Source organism: Lissotriton vulgaris, chromosome 1_1 (genome assembly GCF_964263255.1).
Source record: "Lissotriton vulgaris chromosome 1_1, aLisVul1.2, whole genome shotgun sequence".
Lineage (NCBI taxonomy): Eukaryota > Metazoa > Chordata > Amphibia > Caudata > Salamandridae > Lissotriton > Lissotriton vulgaris.
Window position 1 is genome coordinate 284,987,406 of NC_141685.1, and position 18,314 is coordinate 285,005,719.

Genomic DNA, 18,314 nt, shown 5'->3' on the forward strand with positions numbered 1-18,314 from the left:
AATACATAATGCAATTACATAGTGATTTACTATCTCAACCATAAGACTGGACTCCACCACCCGCTCTTGGGGAATTTCCCATCCTGCATGTTCCGAAATACTCTATCAGCCGCAGCATTCTCAAACTACAACTCCCAGATGCCCTTGTGAGGCAGGTCGCCATGTTGGAGGCTCCGGCAAAACTGCACATGAACACGATAGGGGCAGGGGAGCAGAGCATGCACGGTTCCGCCCCCACTGCTTGATTGGACGCTAGCCCGGTAGCCGAGCGACTGGTTGGCTGAGCTGCTCTGTCCGTTAGTGCGTCTCCATAGGACAGGGTGAGAGTGTGAGGTGAGTCTGTGCTGCTGGGGACTCATGTGTGCTGCTGTTTAAAGACATGTAAAGTGCGTGCGCTGTTGCATGGTACCCCTAGGAAAAGGGGCGAGGTTTGAAGAGGTCTGACGTGGGGCGATTGAAGCTGGGGAGCAGTTGCCTCACATACCAGGGCAGATATGTCAGGTTGCATTCCAGTGGGGGCATAGTTGGCCTTAGGGGTCTCCTATGGTGCTTTACAGGGGCTCTGCAGGTTAGTCTATTGGAATTTTGGGGTGGGGTGAGCCGGCAGAGAAGACGTGTTCGCAGAGGCTGGGCCTTATGCAACAACATTGTGATATCTGTTCGCAAGCCTGTGGGCCAAACTGGACATTATAAGATTCCTATGCAATTCGGAGCTGTAGAAGCGGTTTGAGGTGTGAGGCGTGGGAACACGCAGCTTGACAGTTATGGCTGTATGCAATTCAGACTATAGCTTTCACCTCATGGGTCTACCCGGGACCCATATCTGATTTCAACAGGGAAATGATTATCTTGAGAGGTTGAATGTGAGTACTATGAGCTCAGGCAGCGTTCTTGTCTTGGTCTTTTCAGTTCATCATGGCCAGAGTGTAGCACTGTAGATTTAACAAAAGAGCTGCCGATTGGCTGTTTTATGGTTTCTAGAGAAGTTATAGCCTGGGAGAGGGGATAGAGGTACATGCCTATGCGAGGATGATGCCTTGGCATTAGTGTTCTTCCACAGAGTTTTAAAGGGGGCACATATACATGACTGTTTTGATAGGCTGCATTTTTGGAGAGGAGCCTCGTGGAGGCAAGGGGGGCTTCAGGCTGCTTTTTAGGTAAGTAACTGATGAGGGCTTTGAGGATACTGTGGTAACCCAATGGGAAGAACATGGTACATACAGTCTCGTGTTGCATGGCATTGTTTTCTAACTAAACACAAGGACTGGTGTGGGCTTAAAAGTCTTAGGCAGAAGAAATGCATAGTGGGCTGGGTTTGGGTTGGTGGTCACTATGTAGCATATCTGTAATTGGTGTCAACTGTTTTAACTCGTAGTGTCCGGGGCAGGCTGACCATTGACTTTACTAATGCTCTGCATTATTACAGTAAAGTATGAACGGCTTTCTGACCTGTATGTGCTGCTAAGAGGCCACCTCATCCACTGCATAGGATTCCTTATTAATATCGCTAAAGAGAGACATTCATGGTGATGTTTGCTGTTACACATTGTGTGCTGCAACTGGCCCACCACCCTCTATGTTGTCATGTAAACGTATGCTCACTACTCAGCACACATGCTCAGTATGCATGGCTTCCCTTGTGTCATCGTGCTTTGGCTGCTCAAGAAACCTATCTGCTTTTGAATTGAGGCATATGACTAGAAATGAGTGGCTGCTCTCAGAAAGCTATTTTGGCTCAGATGGGACACCATAATAGGTTTGCCGGGTATAACAATGCTTGATGGATGTATAGGAGGTGCCACTTTGTGAGTTTGCAGAGGCTACTCAGTGGATGCTACATAAGCAGGGTGGGTGGTCTGAGGATGCAAATAATTGACGCCAATTTAGTAATACCTAGCTGCAGTGGGAGGAAGAAACATTGCATTGAAATATCTTTTGGAATAGGTCTGTCTTGAGGCAGGTTGTGCCATACCGATAAAGGCTGTAAAAATATGTGCCTTTCATAGGATGTGCTGTTTGACTGGTAAAGTGCTTCTCATATGTCTGTGCGGTGCAGGATTTAGTTTGTAGAGCGATGTACAAAGTCTCATACTCCAGGACTGTGGAGACATTTGACAGCCTTCCATGGGAGTCAGATTGGGCCCTGTGAGCTGCCTTTCTGGTGGGTCTTATAGTCCCGTCTATTTGGCGAGTGGCAAGTAGGAATGGCTAGGCTGCAGTGCTTCTTGTTCTAGTGATGGGTTGTCATACTAAAAAGCTACTATTGTAATAAGGCTGTCGACTTTTAATCTGTCGGACTGGTGAATTGGAGACTGGTCAAGCCAGTTTGCACTCCCTGAGGCTTAGGGTGCAGGCTGGGCATCCTTTTCTCAGTGACTGTGGAATCAGATTAAGAGATTACCTACAGATTAGGTCTTTTAATTTGCATTTCCATGCTCAGCGCTAGAACTAGTGCATGGTGAAGGCTTGCATCCGATAGAGACTTCTAGCCTTGGATTCCTTACTTTTAGAATGATCCCCAAGTGTCCGACTGGATCCTTGAATTTTCCATGAGCAGTACCCCTGTGCACCAGTAGGTGACGTAATTTGGCTCTGTATGGCGTCATCCGCGTCAGAAGTAAAGTGTCTGGTGCCCATGTACATGCCACTCCAGTGTGCTGATGCCATTTCTTTTCTTTCCACGCCAGTCAGTGCAGATCTGGAGAGAGCTACTCCCAGTGAATTTTTGACTGACCTTTTTGACTTTTTGTCAGTCTTTTGAGATTTTCCTCCTGGTGTGGCCGAATGTAAGCTAGAAGGCCTGCTTCAAACCCTAAGACGTCTGTTACCAGCAGATGTTAGTGATGAACCCGCACCTTGTTTGCCTGTGATGCCTTGAGCGTGACCGTGATGCTTTGCGTCGACTGCCACATCATGCACCCCAAGGCCTTGAGGGAGCGCTCCCCCGGCTCCTTGCCGCCTGACACGCAAAAGTCTTGATTCCACTGAGAAGAAGGTCCTGGGATTGTTTGCGGAGCTGAAGATCCTCGTCTCACTCAGTCGTCTACGGGCAAGTCCCACAATCGCAAGAAGAGTAAGAAGTCAAAGAGGTCTTCCACTTCGCCTTGCCCATCGAAGTCATCCGACGAGACTAGGGAGCGTCATCATTCGAGGGCTGGCTTTGCGGTTGAGCCTGGTCTGGCCCCTCACATCCCTGAGTTTCCGGGAGTCTGAATGACCCCCCGTCCTACTTCGCGAGTTCTATGAGGCAATGCACCTCATATGGGCAGACCGCTGGCACGCCTTCTGACCCCCACTGGTTCTCTGCTGGCGGTTCTGCCCTGGCTCCACTTTGGCCTCTTTGATCAAAGGATGGATCCAGGCCTCTCGTACCACCTTGACTTTCCTTAACACCATGGGTGTCCTCTGGCGGTGCCATCACCATTCTCATCTCCAACACAGAGCCGGAGGGGTGTTGTCAGACTGGAGCCATGCCTTCCAGGCCAGAGCTCTATTGTTATGGGCTGGGACTTGGGGAGGATTGAGAGGGGTCGCTGGAACCTGAAGAATAGCAGCCCCCAGAGCCCAACATGAACTGTATGAAAAATTGGCCGACGCCAGCGGTTTAGACACCTCTCCAGATACTGGAATACTCTCTTCCTCCTCTACCGTGGTACCAGAGGAGGGAGGTTTCCTTTGCTATGGTGATGACAAGGGCTAGCTGAGGTCCTGGACCTTAACCTACCTTCAGTGGTAATCAAAACTTGATGGAGGTGCTTCAGCTGGGAGTGACCCAGCAGAACTGCTTCTCCCATTTAATAAAGCCCTCACGGATGTCTTGTTGGTGATTTGATCCAAAACCTCCATAGGGGCTCATATGAAAAGGATTATTGGTCGCCGCCACTGCCTCTCCCCAGGGTAACTTCCTCACGCAACATCCTACCCCGGAGAGCTTGGGAGTCCACGCCTCCACCTCCCGGATAAATCCTGGCACATTTCTTACCACCCCACAGGATAGAGAATCCATGAGGCTGGATGCCTTGGGGAAGAAAATGTTTTCTTCCACCAGCCTGGCACTATTATTTGTGAATACCATGTGCATTTTGGGCCATTACTCCCATGCCCTATGGGAATAATTTGTGCAGGTGCTGCCCATGGTCCAGGAGTAGGTCTAAGCCATACTCTCCTAAGCTATGTCTGATGGCAGAAATGGAGCAAAGTTCACAATTCAATATGGGCTTGACATGGCCGACTCGCTGGGCAGAGCAGTTTCTTTGTCAATAGCCTTGTGGCACCACACTTGGCTGAGAACAGCTGGAGTTTTCGGGGATGTCCTAACGTCGCTTATGGACATGCCCTTTGAGGGCTCCCGTCTCTTCGGAGACCAGGCAGACTGACTGGAGCGCTTCAAGGATAGCGGAGCAATAGCCAGGTCCTTGGGCCTTTCTATGACCCCTCGCATGCCCCAGTCCTCCCTTCGCGGCAACGGAAGTGGGGGCTCCAGCTGCGTCTTTACCAGCCCCGCCACCACAGCATGGAGGCTTCCCAGCCTCTGCGTGGCCGAGTACACCGTACCCACAGACACCTTAGGGCAGGCAGCTTGATGTTTGGCCAGTCCACTACTACCCCAGTAGCTGCAGTCTCCAAACCCCTTTAGTTTGTCCTCCTACCATCATGGTCAAACAGTGGGAGGCAGGATATGCCATTGCCTCCCCCACTGGAGGTCTATAACATCAGACTGCTGGATTCTTCAGATTGTCAGAAGGGACTACTCCCTCCCCTTTGTGACTGCCCCTCCGCCCATGCCACCCTCTTACAACAGGCTGTCGGAGGACTATCTATGCTTGCTCCGCTAGAAAGTGACGGCTCTCTTGGCCAAGGGAGCCATAGAGAGGGTGCAGAAGTAGGTTGTGGTTTATTCTATCTGCTTTCTGGTGCCCAAGAAAGATGGAGCCCTTCTTCCTATCCTAGACCTGCACCCTCTCAATTTGTTCCTCAAAAAGAAGAGGTTCAAAATGCTCATGCTCGCTCAAGTCCTGTCTGTCCTGGACCCAGGAGACTGGACGGTATTGTTGGACTTGCAGGATTCATACTTTCACATTCCCATCCCTTGCTGCCTATAGGCATTACCTGTAGTTCAAGGTGAGCCATAAGCACTTTGTCTGCTGTCCGTTTTGGCCTTACCAGCACCCCTCAGGTGTTCACGAAGGTGCTGGTACTGGTTGCAGCTCATCTGCAGAGCTCAAGAGTGCCAATCTTTCCCTATCTCATTGACTGGTTATTAAAGGTGGGTTTGCTACAGTTTTTTTATCCAACCTTCAGACTAAGGCAGACCTCCTGCTCTTACTGGGGTTCACTATCAACGTGCTAAAGTCGCACCTGACTCCCCCTCAGAAGCTCCCTTTCACCAAAGCCATTCTGGACACGGTGCAGTTTGGGGATATCCTCCCGAATGGCGAGTACAGGATTTTCAGGCTATGATACTGATGTTTCTACTTCTATTCTGGATTTTGGTGAGACTGATTCTGAGGCTGCTGGGCCTCATGGCCTCCTGCCTCTGACAACCTGCCTGCCGGCATATGTGGGCTTTCCAGTGGGACCAGAAGTTCCAATGGGTGCAGCACTCTGTGGCATGGTACACATCTCGGAGGGAGCTACAAAAGATCTGCATTTTTCTTTAACGGACAGTGATGGAGTTAGCAGCTGACTCCTCTTCTTCCCCAACCAGATCTGACAGATGTGTCACTTCTGGGATAGGGTGGCCATATGGGAGAGGGGGAGATCAGAGACTTCTGGTGGAAACCAGACCCAACATCAACCTACTGGAGCGCCGGGCGATCTGACTGGCATTAAATCCTTTGTGCCCTCCATCAAGGGAAGTATAATGCAGGTGTTCACGGATAACACCACCGCCATGTGGTACTGCAACAAACAGAGTGAGGTAGGGTCGTTGACCCTCTGTTAAGAGGCCCTGCGTCTCTGGACATGGCTGTAACGTCCGGGTATACCCTTGGTGGTTCAACACCTGACATGTCTTCTGAATGCCAGGGCGGACTAACTCAGCTGAAGATGCCTAGTGTTCATAAATAGTGTCTCCATCTGGAGGTGGCACAAGGTCTCTTTGAGCTGTGGGGAGGGATGTATGACGGTACCACGCGTACTTGTACAACGCGTACCGTTACAACGCTACTTTTACCACGCAAGTCGTTACAACGACTTGCGTGGAGGGGCGCTGGATAATAAATTATTTAATTTACTATTCCAACTCCAGTCCCCGTGGACTCTAGGGAAAGGAGTTGGATAGTAAATTAAAGTATTTACTATCCTGGAGCGCCCCCCAGCGCATTTCGTTGTAACGACCTGCGTGGTAAAAGTATCGTTGTAACGGTACCGCGTTGTAAAATATGCGTGGTAACCATTGCATACCTGTGGGGAGAGCCTTGGTTAGATCTGTTCACCACCGATGAGAATGCACAATGTCAGCATTTATGTATGATGGAGTTTCCAAGGCGGGTCTTTCTCTGAGACACTTTTCATCTCGAGTCAAGCTGAGACCTACTGTACTCCTTTCCGTCCATACCACTCCTGCCTAGAGTTCTCAAGAAGATCAGGAATGACCAGGTCGAAGTCATCCTTATGGCTCCGGAGTGGGCTCGTAGAGTTTGGTATCTTGAGCTGTTGAAGATTGCCATCTGTCTTCTGATCAAGCTTCTTCGGGAGGGTCTTCTGTTACAGCAGCAAGGTGAGAACCCTCTCCTCCCAAACCTTTCATTGCTCCGCCTTCATGTGTGGAGATTGAGCGGCGACGGTTGACAGCTTTTGACCTTCCGCCCATAGTCTGCACTGTTATCTTGGTAGCCAGGCGTCCCTCCACCAAGACTGTATATGCCTGCTGTTAGGGCAAGTTTGCAAAAAGAAACTGATGACCGCATGACAGGTGCCGTCTATATAGGCACGGCACGTGTGGCGCTGAAGACACCACTCTGAGCTGAACGATGCCACCTACTGGCGAACAGGACTACTTCGCATGAACAATTACTGGATCTAGTCTGACGCCTGGCGATATTTCAAAGCTAAAGAATCTGAGGCTAGATAGAATCTCTACCAGCTAAGGCGTTACTAAAGGTAAGTAACTTGTTCATTATGTATGTTCAGGGTTGACATGCCTTGGTTTTGCTCAGTAGTTGAGGAGCCATCAGTTAACACGGGTAGAGCAAACCTTGTGTGGGGGCGGGAGGGTTAGAGGAAGTTGTGGTTGGCCCATTGTTAGGATAGTATGCAAGGCAAACTAAAGAAACCGATCTCCACTTTAAAGGGAAAAGTCTCAATGAAGTGATATAGTTTATGGATGAGGTTAAAGGAGAATGTGTCTCATACCATTGGTCAATGATGCCATACTGTATCCTTTTAGGATCTTAGCTGCTTCTCAATTTTGCACATAATGTGCAGAATCTATTTTGTTTTGCAAATTTTGAACTCATGCATTTTCTAAAAAGAAACATTTTTTTCTGCAGAAGAATCACAAAATCTGTCTGCTGTAGAATTTTACAGACATTACATTTGGGATTCTATTAAACTGCTTATGATTCTTTAAAAAAAAATTCGGAACTGTGGGAATGTCTATAGACCTCACTACCAAATTGGCAACATTGACGGTGTGTCCTGGATGGTATGGTCACCAGAGACTGAAACGGCTGATTGGGATTGGTTGCATGGTAGCTAAGGGATGTCGCCAGTCATTGCAGATCCCGAATGGCACTCCAGCCCCCATTTTCGAATAGATACTGTGTACGGTTTATTGTTCTATAGCAGAGGAGTACAGGGCAAGGGAATGACCCAGGAAACATGACAAGATATGGGTAACTGACTGGACCACTTCCATGTGGTTTAGCCCAGTACACAAAATGATAACTGGGCAAGAGGTTACCTTAGGAGGAAGTCATCTTGGTACCATGGCTATGTCAAAAGTTTAGTCCTTTAATTTATAAAAATGGATCTGTATCTTTTATGGAGTTTATTTGTACAACTGAGGAAGCGCTCTCTCTACTTGAATGAGAGGAGGTTTCCTTTTTGCAATGGTGGAAAATCTGTCATTAAACAAGATGTTAGAATTAGCCCGATTGTATTTGCAGGTTTTCTTCTTTTTTTAAAACTGCACTCGCAGGCTCGAATTCACAAAGATTTTGCTACGACTTAGTGTTGTACTTCTGGTTAACTTCTGAATTCCAGGATTATACCAGAAGTATTTTATTCTAGGTGTTCTAGATTTCAGGAGCAAGCCAAAAGTAATACACAAACTAAGTCATACCTACATTTGTGAATCAGGTCCCTGGTTTCCACAGAATAATCTCTTATGTCTAGGACGTCTGCTTGTGGATTCTGTGGTGAAATATGCCCCAGAACCATATCACTTTACATAAGGTGTGTTAAGAAAACGAACAGGCTAGATCTGTTAGGTGTGTCATCTCACTAAGGAGACATTTTTAAGCAGTGTTGTGGTTTTATGGAGAAGCATGTCTATGCAGTGAGACTTTGTGCAAGCTTAGCAGGGCCACAAGATTGCTAGTAGCGGTGAGGAGTTTGTCTTTAGGGATGTAGAAAGGGAAGAACGCAATACAGGTTTTTAGGTCGAGCCTGGGCAGCGCATGCGCTGCTCTACGAGGTATGCTGTATTAGAGTATGGACTTGAAGCCCCACCCACTCTTGAACCATATGGACTGGCCCTTTCACCTCTTTTATACAGTATGTCTGTAAGCACTATTTTCTTTTAATGAGTTTCTCCTTCTGCAGGCACGACTTGCTTCCCTGCAAAATTCAGCTCGCCATGCGTGCTTACACTTTCTAAGCAGCCCACGTCAATGGCGGCTGCTTCTTTTAAGTGAAATTGGCCTCGCCTTTATAGAGTTTGCGCTATTGGCATTGTAAATGACAATGCCTTTTATTTATGTCTTAATTATCAAAACAGATAAATAAAAGGTATTGTCATTTACAATGCCAAAAGCTTAAACTTTCGCAAATGCGAGGCATATTGTATTACAAATTCTTGTTCTTTGGATTGCAAGTCCTTTTGTGCTTCCTGTCTAAGTAGATGAGTGAGAAACACCATCAGATAGTGTAACAGTATCTCTTTGCATGACTTGTGATGCTGTGGGGAAGGTTTATATAACGGGCTTCGGCTAGTTGAGGGTGTTAAAGTTGTGCTGACTGCGTGCAAACGTTATTGTTGGGCTAGGGGAACTTGCCGCAAGAGTGGCAGAACAACAACATTCACTGTAATTGTTCAGTGTAGTTTGACGTATTAAGAGAGTGACGTTTGGAAGTTGTTTCCCTCTTGTTCTTTACACCTATGATGGGAATCCTTTACCTGTGCTGCTCGTTTCTCTTTTGTTCAAATGTTTTTCCTCTTCCTATTAAGCCTTGCTGAATTTGCTGTTGGTTGCCAGATTGTTTTAAAAAAATATATATTTTTGATTATGTGTTTTTTTGCTGTTCTTTTGCAACCTGTGAAAGTCCATACATATGGGTTTGCTGCTGGGTTGTACTCTTCTGGGAACATGATTACTGTTTGCTAACTCCAGGTTATACATAACCACATACTCTTAGCCTTAACTTCGTAGCTTAAAGAATCTGTCAAATAAAAGTGCTTACCCAAATTTTCGCACCTGAGCTATATACATTTTGCACTATTACCTCTAAAATACTTTACGTCCGAGATATGGGATATTACCTTGACTTGGATCTTAGCCTGCAGCTTCAGGGCCACCATAAGGTCACTCTAAGCTGATTTTTAACATAGTTCAGTTAAATCAAACACACAGGAACATGAGAAGTGGTTCTTAAATACACAAGACTGGTGAGACTGCTGTGTCGGGGTTGGCCTATGCAGGCTGATGCCGTAATTCTTATTCTTTATAATTTATTGCATGCTTTAATTTGTTTTGACTGTTGCTGTTTTAATTTGGCCTTTACTCTGTGCGTTGTCCTGTATATTAGGGCCTGTTAGAGCCCTATCCTTTTATTGGCAGCCATTTTTGTTGTTCTGGCACTCCTTTGTGTAGTAGGTCCTTGCCTCTAGGATATAAATGCACTGATGCACATTTGCACCTAAGGCAAGCCTGTCTGCACCTGGACGGGACCAGGGACGGTGCCAGTGTGAGTACAGACATACATCATTTGAGCTACACTAAGCTGGCCCTCATGAACCTTGAGTGAGGTGCGGGAGAAGGGAAGTGCTGGACCAGAGAATAGTGGGAATTAGTGAGATGATCGGGATAGCTCAGACCGTTTGTTCATTACTGAGACTTGATCCAAGGAGGACTCTGGCCTGGACTTTGAGGTTGTCATGCCACTGGGGTGAGACTTGATAGGAGCGTACGGAGGGGGAAAGGACTCGCCATCATTTTTATGGGAGCAGCTAGGGCCTGTTAACACCATTGTCGAATGTTGCAACATGGGGCACTTTAGAAATCAAAAACAAGCTTTCTTTGTACTTAGTGGGGCTGCTGATGACTGGTCTCAACAAGCAGTTCATTTTAAACGGGCACCAAGTGCTCAAACCCTTTCTCTTGTGGTAATCTCACCATTTTGGGGGATTTTAACCTCCATCTGGAAGAAGAGGGCGACTGCGACACCAGGTCTTTCATGGATCTTATGCAGTTTCGGCTTTAGCCAATGGTTAATGGTTTTTCCAACCAAGAGACCCTGACTGTAAGTGATTGTCTTGTGTTAAGCTAATCTGACCACAGTGTAGTGATGTTAAGTACGCAGAAGGCATATGTGCTGGAATGCACAAACAGTTAATATAAAGGCCCCAGACACAGGTATCGTGTTTGTATAGATCTCCTGGAATCTTATCCCTGGAATCTTATCTAATCCTGGGGCTTCACTATTTTTAACCAGAATCGTTTCTTGTAGATCAAAATCTAAATTGCCTTCACTTGAACTTAGCAATAAGTCGTCATTAAAAAGGGAACTTTCAATCTCAGGAGCTCCATATAACTTAGTGAATTGATCAACGAACGTTGCATGCCCTTAAGCCATGGCCCATCATTAGTCTAATTATTTGGAATGCTAACACGGTGCACGGGACAGTTTTGCAATCACACAAAATGGGAATATTATTGGCCAAGTCTTCATCTTCTAAAATGTTTCCGAGCCCAGTGATAGGTTCGTAATTACAATTAAAATCTCCACCTATTATTATACTTGCACTTGTATCCACTAGGCTTAAAATAGAATCCATCTGTTCAATTATCGGTGACTCCTTTGATGCCAAGCCTGGTCTATTATAAACTTTATAGATGTACAATACCCTTCTATCCTTGGTTACTATTATGATTCCAAGTATATCTAGGGAAGTCCGTACATAATTGAGTTACTCCTATGCCAAGGGTCACTTTTACCCAAATCACTAAACCGCCAGATGGCCTTCCTCTTACAGATGGAACTGCTGCTATATAGAAAGTTTTGTATCCAACCCTATGTGGAATCTTAGTTACCCAGGTCTCCTGTAATAAACAAACATCGCTTGTTTCAATATATTCGTTCCATTCGGGGTCCCTAACATTCCTTTTAAGGCCTGCTATGTTCCATGAAATTACTTTTAAATCAACATGGTCCCTAGTGCTTACTGCTCTCATGGGGCATTCACTACATATTATATTCATACCGTTGCCCTCGCTTACCTGTAATCCCTCAGGAATTGTTTAGTCTCTTAAAGTTAGTAATATGTCCTCACTCACACCACATGTTCCCCTAGCTCCCATTTCTTCACAATAGTTCCTAGTTGATGCTATATTTGTCCCCTCTAATTCCCTCTCTACTGCATACAATTAATTTACAATAACATCTGACTGGTGCAGTCAATCTACCGCCTCCAAGGATGATAACTCTTGGAAGCTATTAGAAGTTTCTGTAAATAGTAGATTGGCTTAATAATTATTAATTCCATTTCCAGTCGATTTGTAAAAATATCCTAGTGGTAGGGCATGGATGTTAGTTTTCTGTGTTGACGTCTCCTTGTGTGCTTTCAGCATGGTACGTACTACTTGAGGGTGCTTAAAGTTTACAACAATACAATCTCCCTGTATGTCCTTTGGAGAATCCCCCACCCACCCTACCCTACGTACCATCAGGATTTCACTTGTTTTATTAGGATTAAACTATTTGTACTTGGAAAGCCAGTCAAAAACCTTGTTCCTGAGATTATACCAGGATTCATTTTGGTCCCTTTTCAAAGCTGGGACGCCAGCTAAAACTAGGACATAGGGACATGTAGCAGGAGGTACCTTCAAGATATCAGAATTGGGGATCAAATCGGTACCCTTTGGGCTGTGCACTACTGCCCTGTAGCTGTTTCTCTCTGGGTTAATTAAGCTCCTATCGGAAGTGATAGCAGCCTTCTTTTTTGGCTCGATCACCCCTGTGTCCTCTGCTATATTACCTATTTCAACAGTATTTGGGTTTTCTATACTCAATTGTTTCAAGGTACAATCGGCACCACAGGTTTCCTTACTGGCCCGAAGGACAATCTTTAGGTCAGATATTAATTTGGCCCCTTCTTTAATTATTCCATTTCCCTCTCCAATGGTGGTACCTAATTGGCCTATGGTGTCGTTTAACTGGTCAATTTTACTGCCCGTAGCCCGGAGTTTACTATATATGCACTCATTTATCTGAGTCTGGATAGAATCTAAAGCAGTTTTAAAGATGTCCACTACAGTTTGTTCTACTGCTCTTATTGCTTCGTTCTCCGTACTTTGTCCAAGAAAGTTATGGGCATCGGTTTGCACCCCTATTGTTCTAAACCTGCTCTCTTCGAGTTCCAATACATTTAGATCCTTATTACGTGTACTCCCTTTTCCACCCACTTTCCCTTTTGTTTCACCAGTTTTTTTTCCCCTCTGCAATTTTTCGCTTTTTTCTTTGGATGGTCCCACTATTTTCTGTACTCGTAGTCTTGTCGAAATCCCAGGGTTTTGCCTGATAATTCGCATTAGAAGATCCCATTAGTTCTATTATGGGGTTACTCAGAGTGAATTGGGTATTTTCATGTTGATTATCCATACCTGGATTTAAATGCAATACATTTGTTGGCGACTGTGCTCCAAATTGTCTATATGTTGGAAGTTGGGAGGGTTCTAATCATAATCTTCTTTGTGCAAGTTCAATTTTCGTGACATAATACTGTTTTCCGCTCGTGTTTATAAAATTGTCGAGCGTTCCAGCAGCTCCCTTCCGTTTGCTCATTGTTTAATTGCCCCCCCAGACATTATCAACAACCAAACACTCTATGATGCCAAATTGCACTGCTTAACAAAAGTGCACCGACAAGACAAATACCTTCCACTACTAATTCTAGTAACAAAAATTGATGTAACCGGGAAGTTCAATGAACATAGTCCAATTAGCTGTTTTAAAGTTCCAGGTACACGAGTCTTGAGACTGAAATGAACCGCCTTTATTGGGATGAAACTCGGTAGTAAGTCACCTGGATTTAAACCATGCAACGTGTTGGGATCTCAACAATTTATCTCCTGTTGCCACAATGTTCTCATGGAGCACCCACAAAATCGAATCGAAGAACAAACTGGGGCAGTCAGCAGGAATAGGGTGCTGAAGGAGTTTAACTTGACGGATTGCAGACAGTAGGGAGAACGGTGTGGAGAGTAAAAAGCGATTTCATCACTCGTACCTCACATATGCAGGAACCAAGAGCGCCGGCCCTTCCCAGCCTCAGACGGCCTTAGACAGCCCCGCGTTGACCCAGGCTTCTACCGGCATCGCCCGCGCGCGTCACGCGTTGCGTTGGGGAAGGCGGCGCTTTATAGCACGATGACAGCACGTCCCCCTGCAGCAGCTGTGAGCAATCGGGCAGGAACGACGCAGCGACGTACCTTGGGACCAAGAGTTCCACCAGGTCAGTGGGACGCGCTTGGCAAGCGCCACGTCCAGGCAGCAGTACAGGTCAGGTTACCAGCAATTACGGCAAACAAAGTTCCAAAGGGCCCTTTTCAAAACGGGTTCAGGAGGAATCACAGCACCAAATCGATTCTTATAGCGACTGCTGATTCCATTCGCAGGCAGGTTGACCAGGGAGTGCGGCTATTTTGGTACTATTAAACCTGTCCGCCGCCTTTGACAGCATATCTCCATCTTTGTTGGTGCAAAGGCTGTGTTTGGCCCGGCTGAAGGACGTGGTGCTTATTTTGTTAGAGTCCTTCCTGCTGGATACGACTCTTTACAATCAGCTGTGGGGATTTCAGAGCCAAACCTTTCAAGCTCCCTTGTGGGGTTCGACAAGGGTCCTCCCTCAGTCCCACCATGTTTAATTCATATGTCGCCCCTCTGGGTTTCCATCTCCGATGACTAGTATTAGGTGGCTGACTGGTTTAGGGCTTGCGTTACAGAAATCAGCTGGTGGGAGAGGGAGAACTGGCTCAAAATTAATGGGGAGAAAACAGAGAACATGGTTTTTCCGAATGAATAGCTTGATCTGGACCAACTGATGATGGCCAGAGACTTGTGGTACTTTACCTGTTCCATGGACTCTGGCCACAAATCTGGGATTTTTGGACCGTCAACGCCCAGGTTAATAGAACAGTGAGCTCCTGCTTCTGGACCATTAGGATATTGAAGAAAATCCTGCCTTTTTCCCCGAAGGAGGTTAGAGTGTTAGTGGTCATTGCACTTATTTCTTAATTGGACTACTGCAATGCTCTTTATCTAAATGTCAACCAGTACTCAGTAAATAAGCTCCAAATTATCCAAAATCCGACTACACATTTGGTCCTGGGACTACCAAAACATTTGCCAGTCAAGGAAGGATTGAGAGCCTTGCACCTGTTACCAGTGCAGAAGTAAGTGTCTTTTAAAGCTCTTTGCTTGACTTGTAAGGCTTTCCATCTACGGAGCTGACTTATCTTGGAGCGGTCTTTAATTGGTATGTTCCTACTAGGCCTCTGAGATCAGCTGGATGTAGTTAAGATGGTTGTACATAGGTCTAGGAAAGCCAGGTGGGGGGAATGGGCCTTCACAGTGGCGGCTGCCAGGTTGTGGAACTCCCTCCCAGAACAAATTAGGAGTTTAAACTCTACCTGTTTTTTTTGTAAGCAGATTAAAACGTGGTTATTTTCGAATTAGACCTCCCTTTGAGTTGCCTGCTTTTGAGGTTGTCTCTGCTTTGGGTCCTTACCTTTCACATGGTTCTCTTTCGGTTTAGCGCTTTGATGCCTCCTGGTTTAACACACTCTGTAAATGCTACAATTATAATTACATAAGGAATTGCCAAACATTGTAAGGCATCAAGCCTATAGGACAACTTACCTGTGTAAGCAGAATGACCATATTAGAGTGAGAGTATCGATTTAGCATCAAGCTAATAGGACAACTTACCTGTGTTAGCAGAATGACCATATTAGAGTGAGCGGATCAATTTAGCAGATGAAACAGACAGGATTGCAGACAGCAAGTGGGGTGAACAAAATCCTATGCGGCATTCCAAACCCATAATTTGAGTAGTTTAGCTTAGATGTTGGAGTTGAAAGAAGTCATTTATACCCACTCTCTCTTCCAACCAAATACCAAAATAATTGCACTTGGCTGTTCTTCAAGTTCTCAAATCAATAAGTGTTTGTTACACAATGCCCAAAGCAAAGCATATCTGCATTAGCCATCAGGTCATTGTCTTTGTATTTTTTTTTTAATGGCAGTAATGTCCTTGCCCCCACGGACATTAATGCCATTAAAAAAAAACCACTGTTTACTGAGGCCTGATTTAGCAAAAGTATGTCATGGCCATACTGTAGGCGGCTAAATTGATATTTCTTTGTGGTGGATACCTGCAGTTTAACTAGCTAACAAACCATGTCTGCAGTATAAAAGCTAACAGCAAGGGGTGCTAGAACACACTCCTGCTTGATCCCTCTGTTGGTACATATTTGTTAGAAAGATGTAAATTCTATCCTCGCTTCGTCTTCACCTGTGTGTCTGTATTTAGTAATTGGATGACCCTCAACAATTTAACTGGTATGCCTCGGTATTATAGATTTAAAACAAACAGCTTTTTTTTTTACAGTCCATTAAAGTTGGTTTGTCGTCAATAATTTGTAGTTCAGTGAAGATTTATAGAGAGAAGATAAACATCTTGCTTAGTACTAGAGATCCGCCTTGAATAGATTATTATTTAGACATTTAGCAACCGGGGCGCCATCTGACCTCGGATCTTGCAAAGTTTTTACAAATCTGGCCCCTTGTTCTGTGGAAAAAAAACAACAAATAAACAAATTTGCAGGACCATTATATAGTTTCTTAATATGAGTAACCAGTGTAGATTAAGAGACCAAATTACTAACACTCAGGCTTGAATTGTTCTCTACGATTCAGAAAAGGGGGTGGTGATGAACAGAGTGTCTGAATTAAGCAGACCATTCTTACCCAGTCCAAAGATCAGGGCTTGATCCATCACCGTTATTTAGCTCACTGCACCATCCCAGCTCAGAACCTGGCTATATGCAAATTAGTCTGTCCCTGGCCCAGTGCATCATGGGAACAGGGCAGACCAAACTACCAAGCCAATTCTTCACCAGAAAGGAGACAAGCTTCCGGGGACCGGTTTCTGGCATTTCAGCCGTCGTCGGCCCGGCTTGCTTGAATCCTGATGGTGCAGTGAGCAAGGGACTCATGTCTGAGTATACCCTGCCACACCTATAGTGGCCAAAAAGATTCAGAAAAGGGGGTGGTGATGAACAGAGTGTCTGAATTAAGCAGACCACTCTTACCCAGTCCAAAGATCAGGGCTTGATCCATCACCGCTCTCTCTAAGCAGTTAAGAAAACGCCGGAAACACGTCATTGTCTTCATTACCGATCAAGTAAATTTCTGCGCATTAGGCATTCACATGAGCTACAGGGACTACCAACAAACTTTCTATTTTTTCATGATGGACTGATTTTTCCTCGTACGAAAGAGCACAAGAGTGCTTTTCAACGCCTCCTTGTGTTACTATTTAGATCACGCTGTTTTTAGTTCAAGGGACTTTTTGAATAAAGGTGGATCTCTAACTGTAAATGAACAGATCAGGATCAGGGCTCCTGGTTTTATGGTATTTATTTTTTAGACATTTCCGCCTGTATTTATCCATATTTATTTTTTGACAACTTTATCTGTATTTATCCATATTTATTATGAGTTTGTGAAAAAATAAAGCTGAAACTGGTATATTTCCACATTTATTTAACCAATAAATATGCAGTCATGCTTGAATGCCTGTTAAGATCACTGAAACTTAACACAAATATGCACATTTCAGTATCAGCCTTGTGCATATCTACTGCTTTTTAAGCCTCTACTAAAATTCCTGTTTTTTTAACTACCTTACCTCTCAATCCACACAGTTATTAGCTTGCCAGTCTTGGCAAAGTGTATTTAGAATTGCTCAAAAAGCACCCAATTTCTGGTTTTTTTCCACATTTAAAAATAAATACATACAAGAAAATATGGTTTTCTGTCTGTATTTATCTGTAAAACTCAGTAAATACGGAAAACACTGAGCCTTAATCATGATCTTACTGATGGCGTGGGCTAGGAAAGAACATTGTCAATGGCCACTTTCTTTTCTGAACGAAAAGAGACTTTGGTATGTCAGAAAGTTATGATATTTTGACTGTCTTCAGTTTCCAGCTTCATTTCACCTTGTTTTTTGCTTGCCTATTTTGTTTTAACCGCTTTAAACCTTCATCTGCTGACTCCACCGAACACATTGATGGTAATTGCCTGTTGTAGTTTAAGAATAAAGGGCACTATTTGCACTGTGTAGTTGCGGTCTGTCTCTTGAAGAATTAGAAAAGTTTGCAAATTAAAAAAATAAAGAACGAAATGGGAACACAAATATAATGTAGCACACCTTTCCCTGAAACGTAAAAATTAGTGTAACTGATGGTAGGAATTCATTGGCAAGTGGTCATTTGGCGAACAGTTACATATTTAGTGTAAGAATCTTAACTCAGTTGCTTCCTCGTCTGTCCTCTGCATCAGGATGGAGCAATTTTGAATAGCTCATAGTTATCCATTTTGCAAACAAACTCATTATCATCAATATCAGATGCCAAGTTGAGATTAAAATTACCTGTTCATGTGTGAAAGGCTATAGAATCGCTACAGTTTAGCAAGGGGTCAGTGACTCTACATAGTCTGTTGAATCAATTACAAGAGATTAAAACGAGAGCTTATTTAGCAGTAGAAAGACCGTGTCAAAGCATGAGCAAATGTGATTCGTAAATAATTGTATTGAGTTACTGTTTACATTTTTTTCTACCCATTCAATACCATGAGGAGTC

General features: G+C 44.8%; 1 protein-coding gene across 3 annotated transcripts in view; it reads left to right on the plus strand.

Annotated features, from left to right (window-relative positions):
• Positions 1–205: 205 nt before the first annotated feature.
• Positions 206–18,314, plus strand: part of ERI3 (ERI1 exoribonuclease family member 3) — a 1,639,940-nt gene continuing 1,621,831 nt past the window's right edge. The window contains exon 1 of one of the 3 annotated variants that reach the window (XM_086952319.1): positions 206–333. Coding sequence is in view for 1 of the 3 variants with exons in the window: in XM_086952318.1 (XP_086808444.1) it covers positions 544–568 (25 nt within the window). In the remaining 2 variants the exon portion in view is untranslated. The other 2 variants (XM_086952320.1, XM_086952318.1) reach the window with 2 other exon arrangements.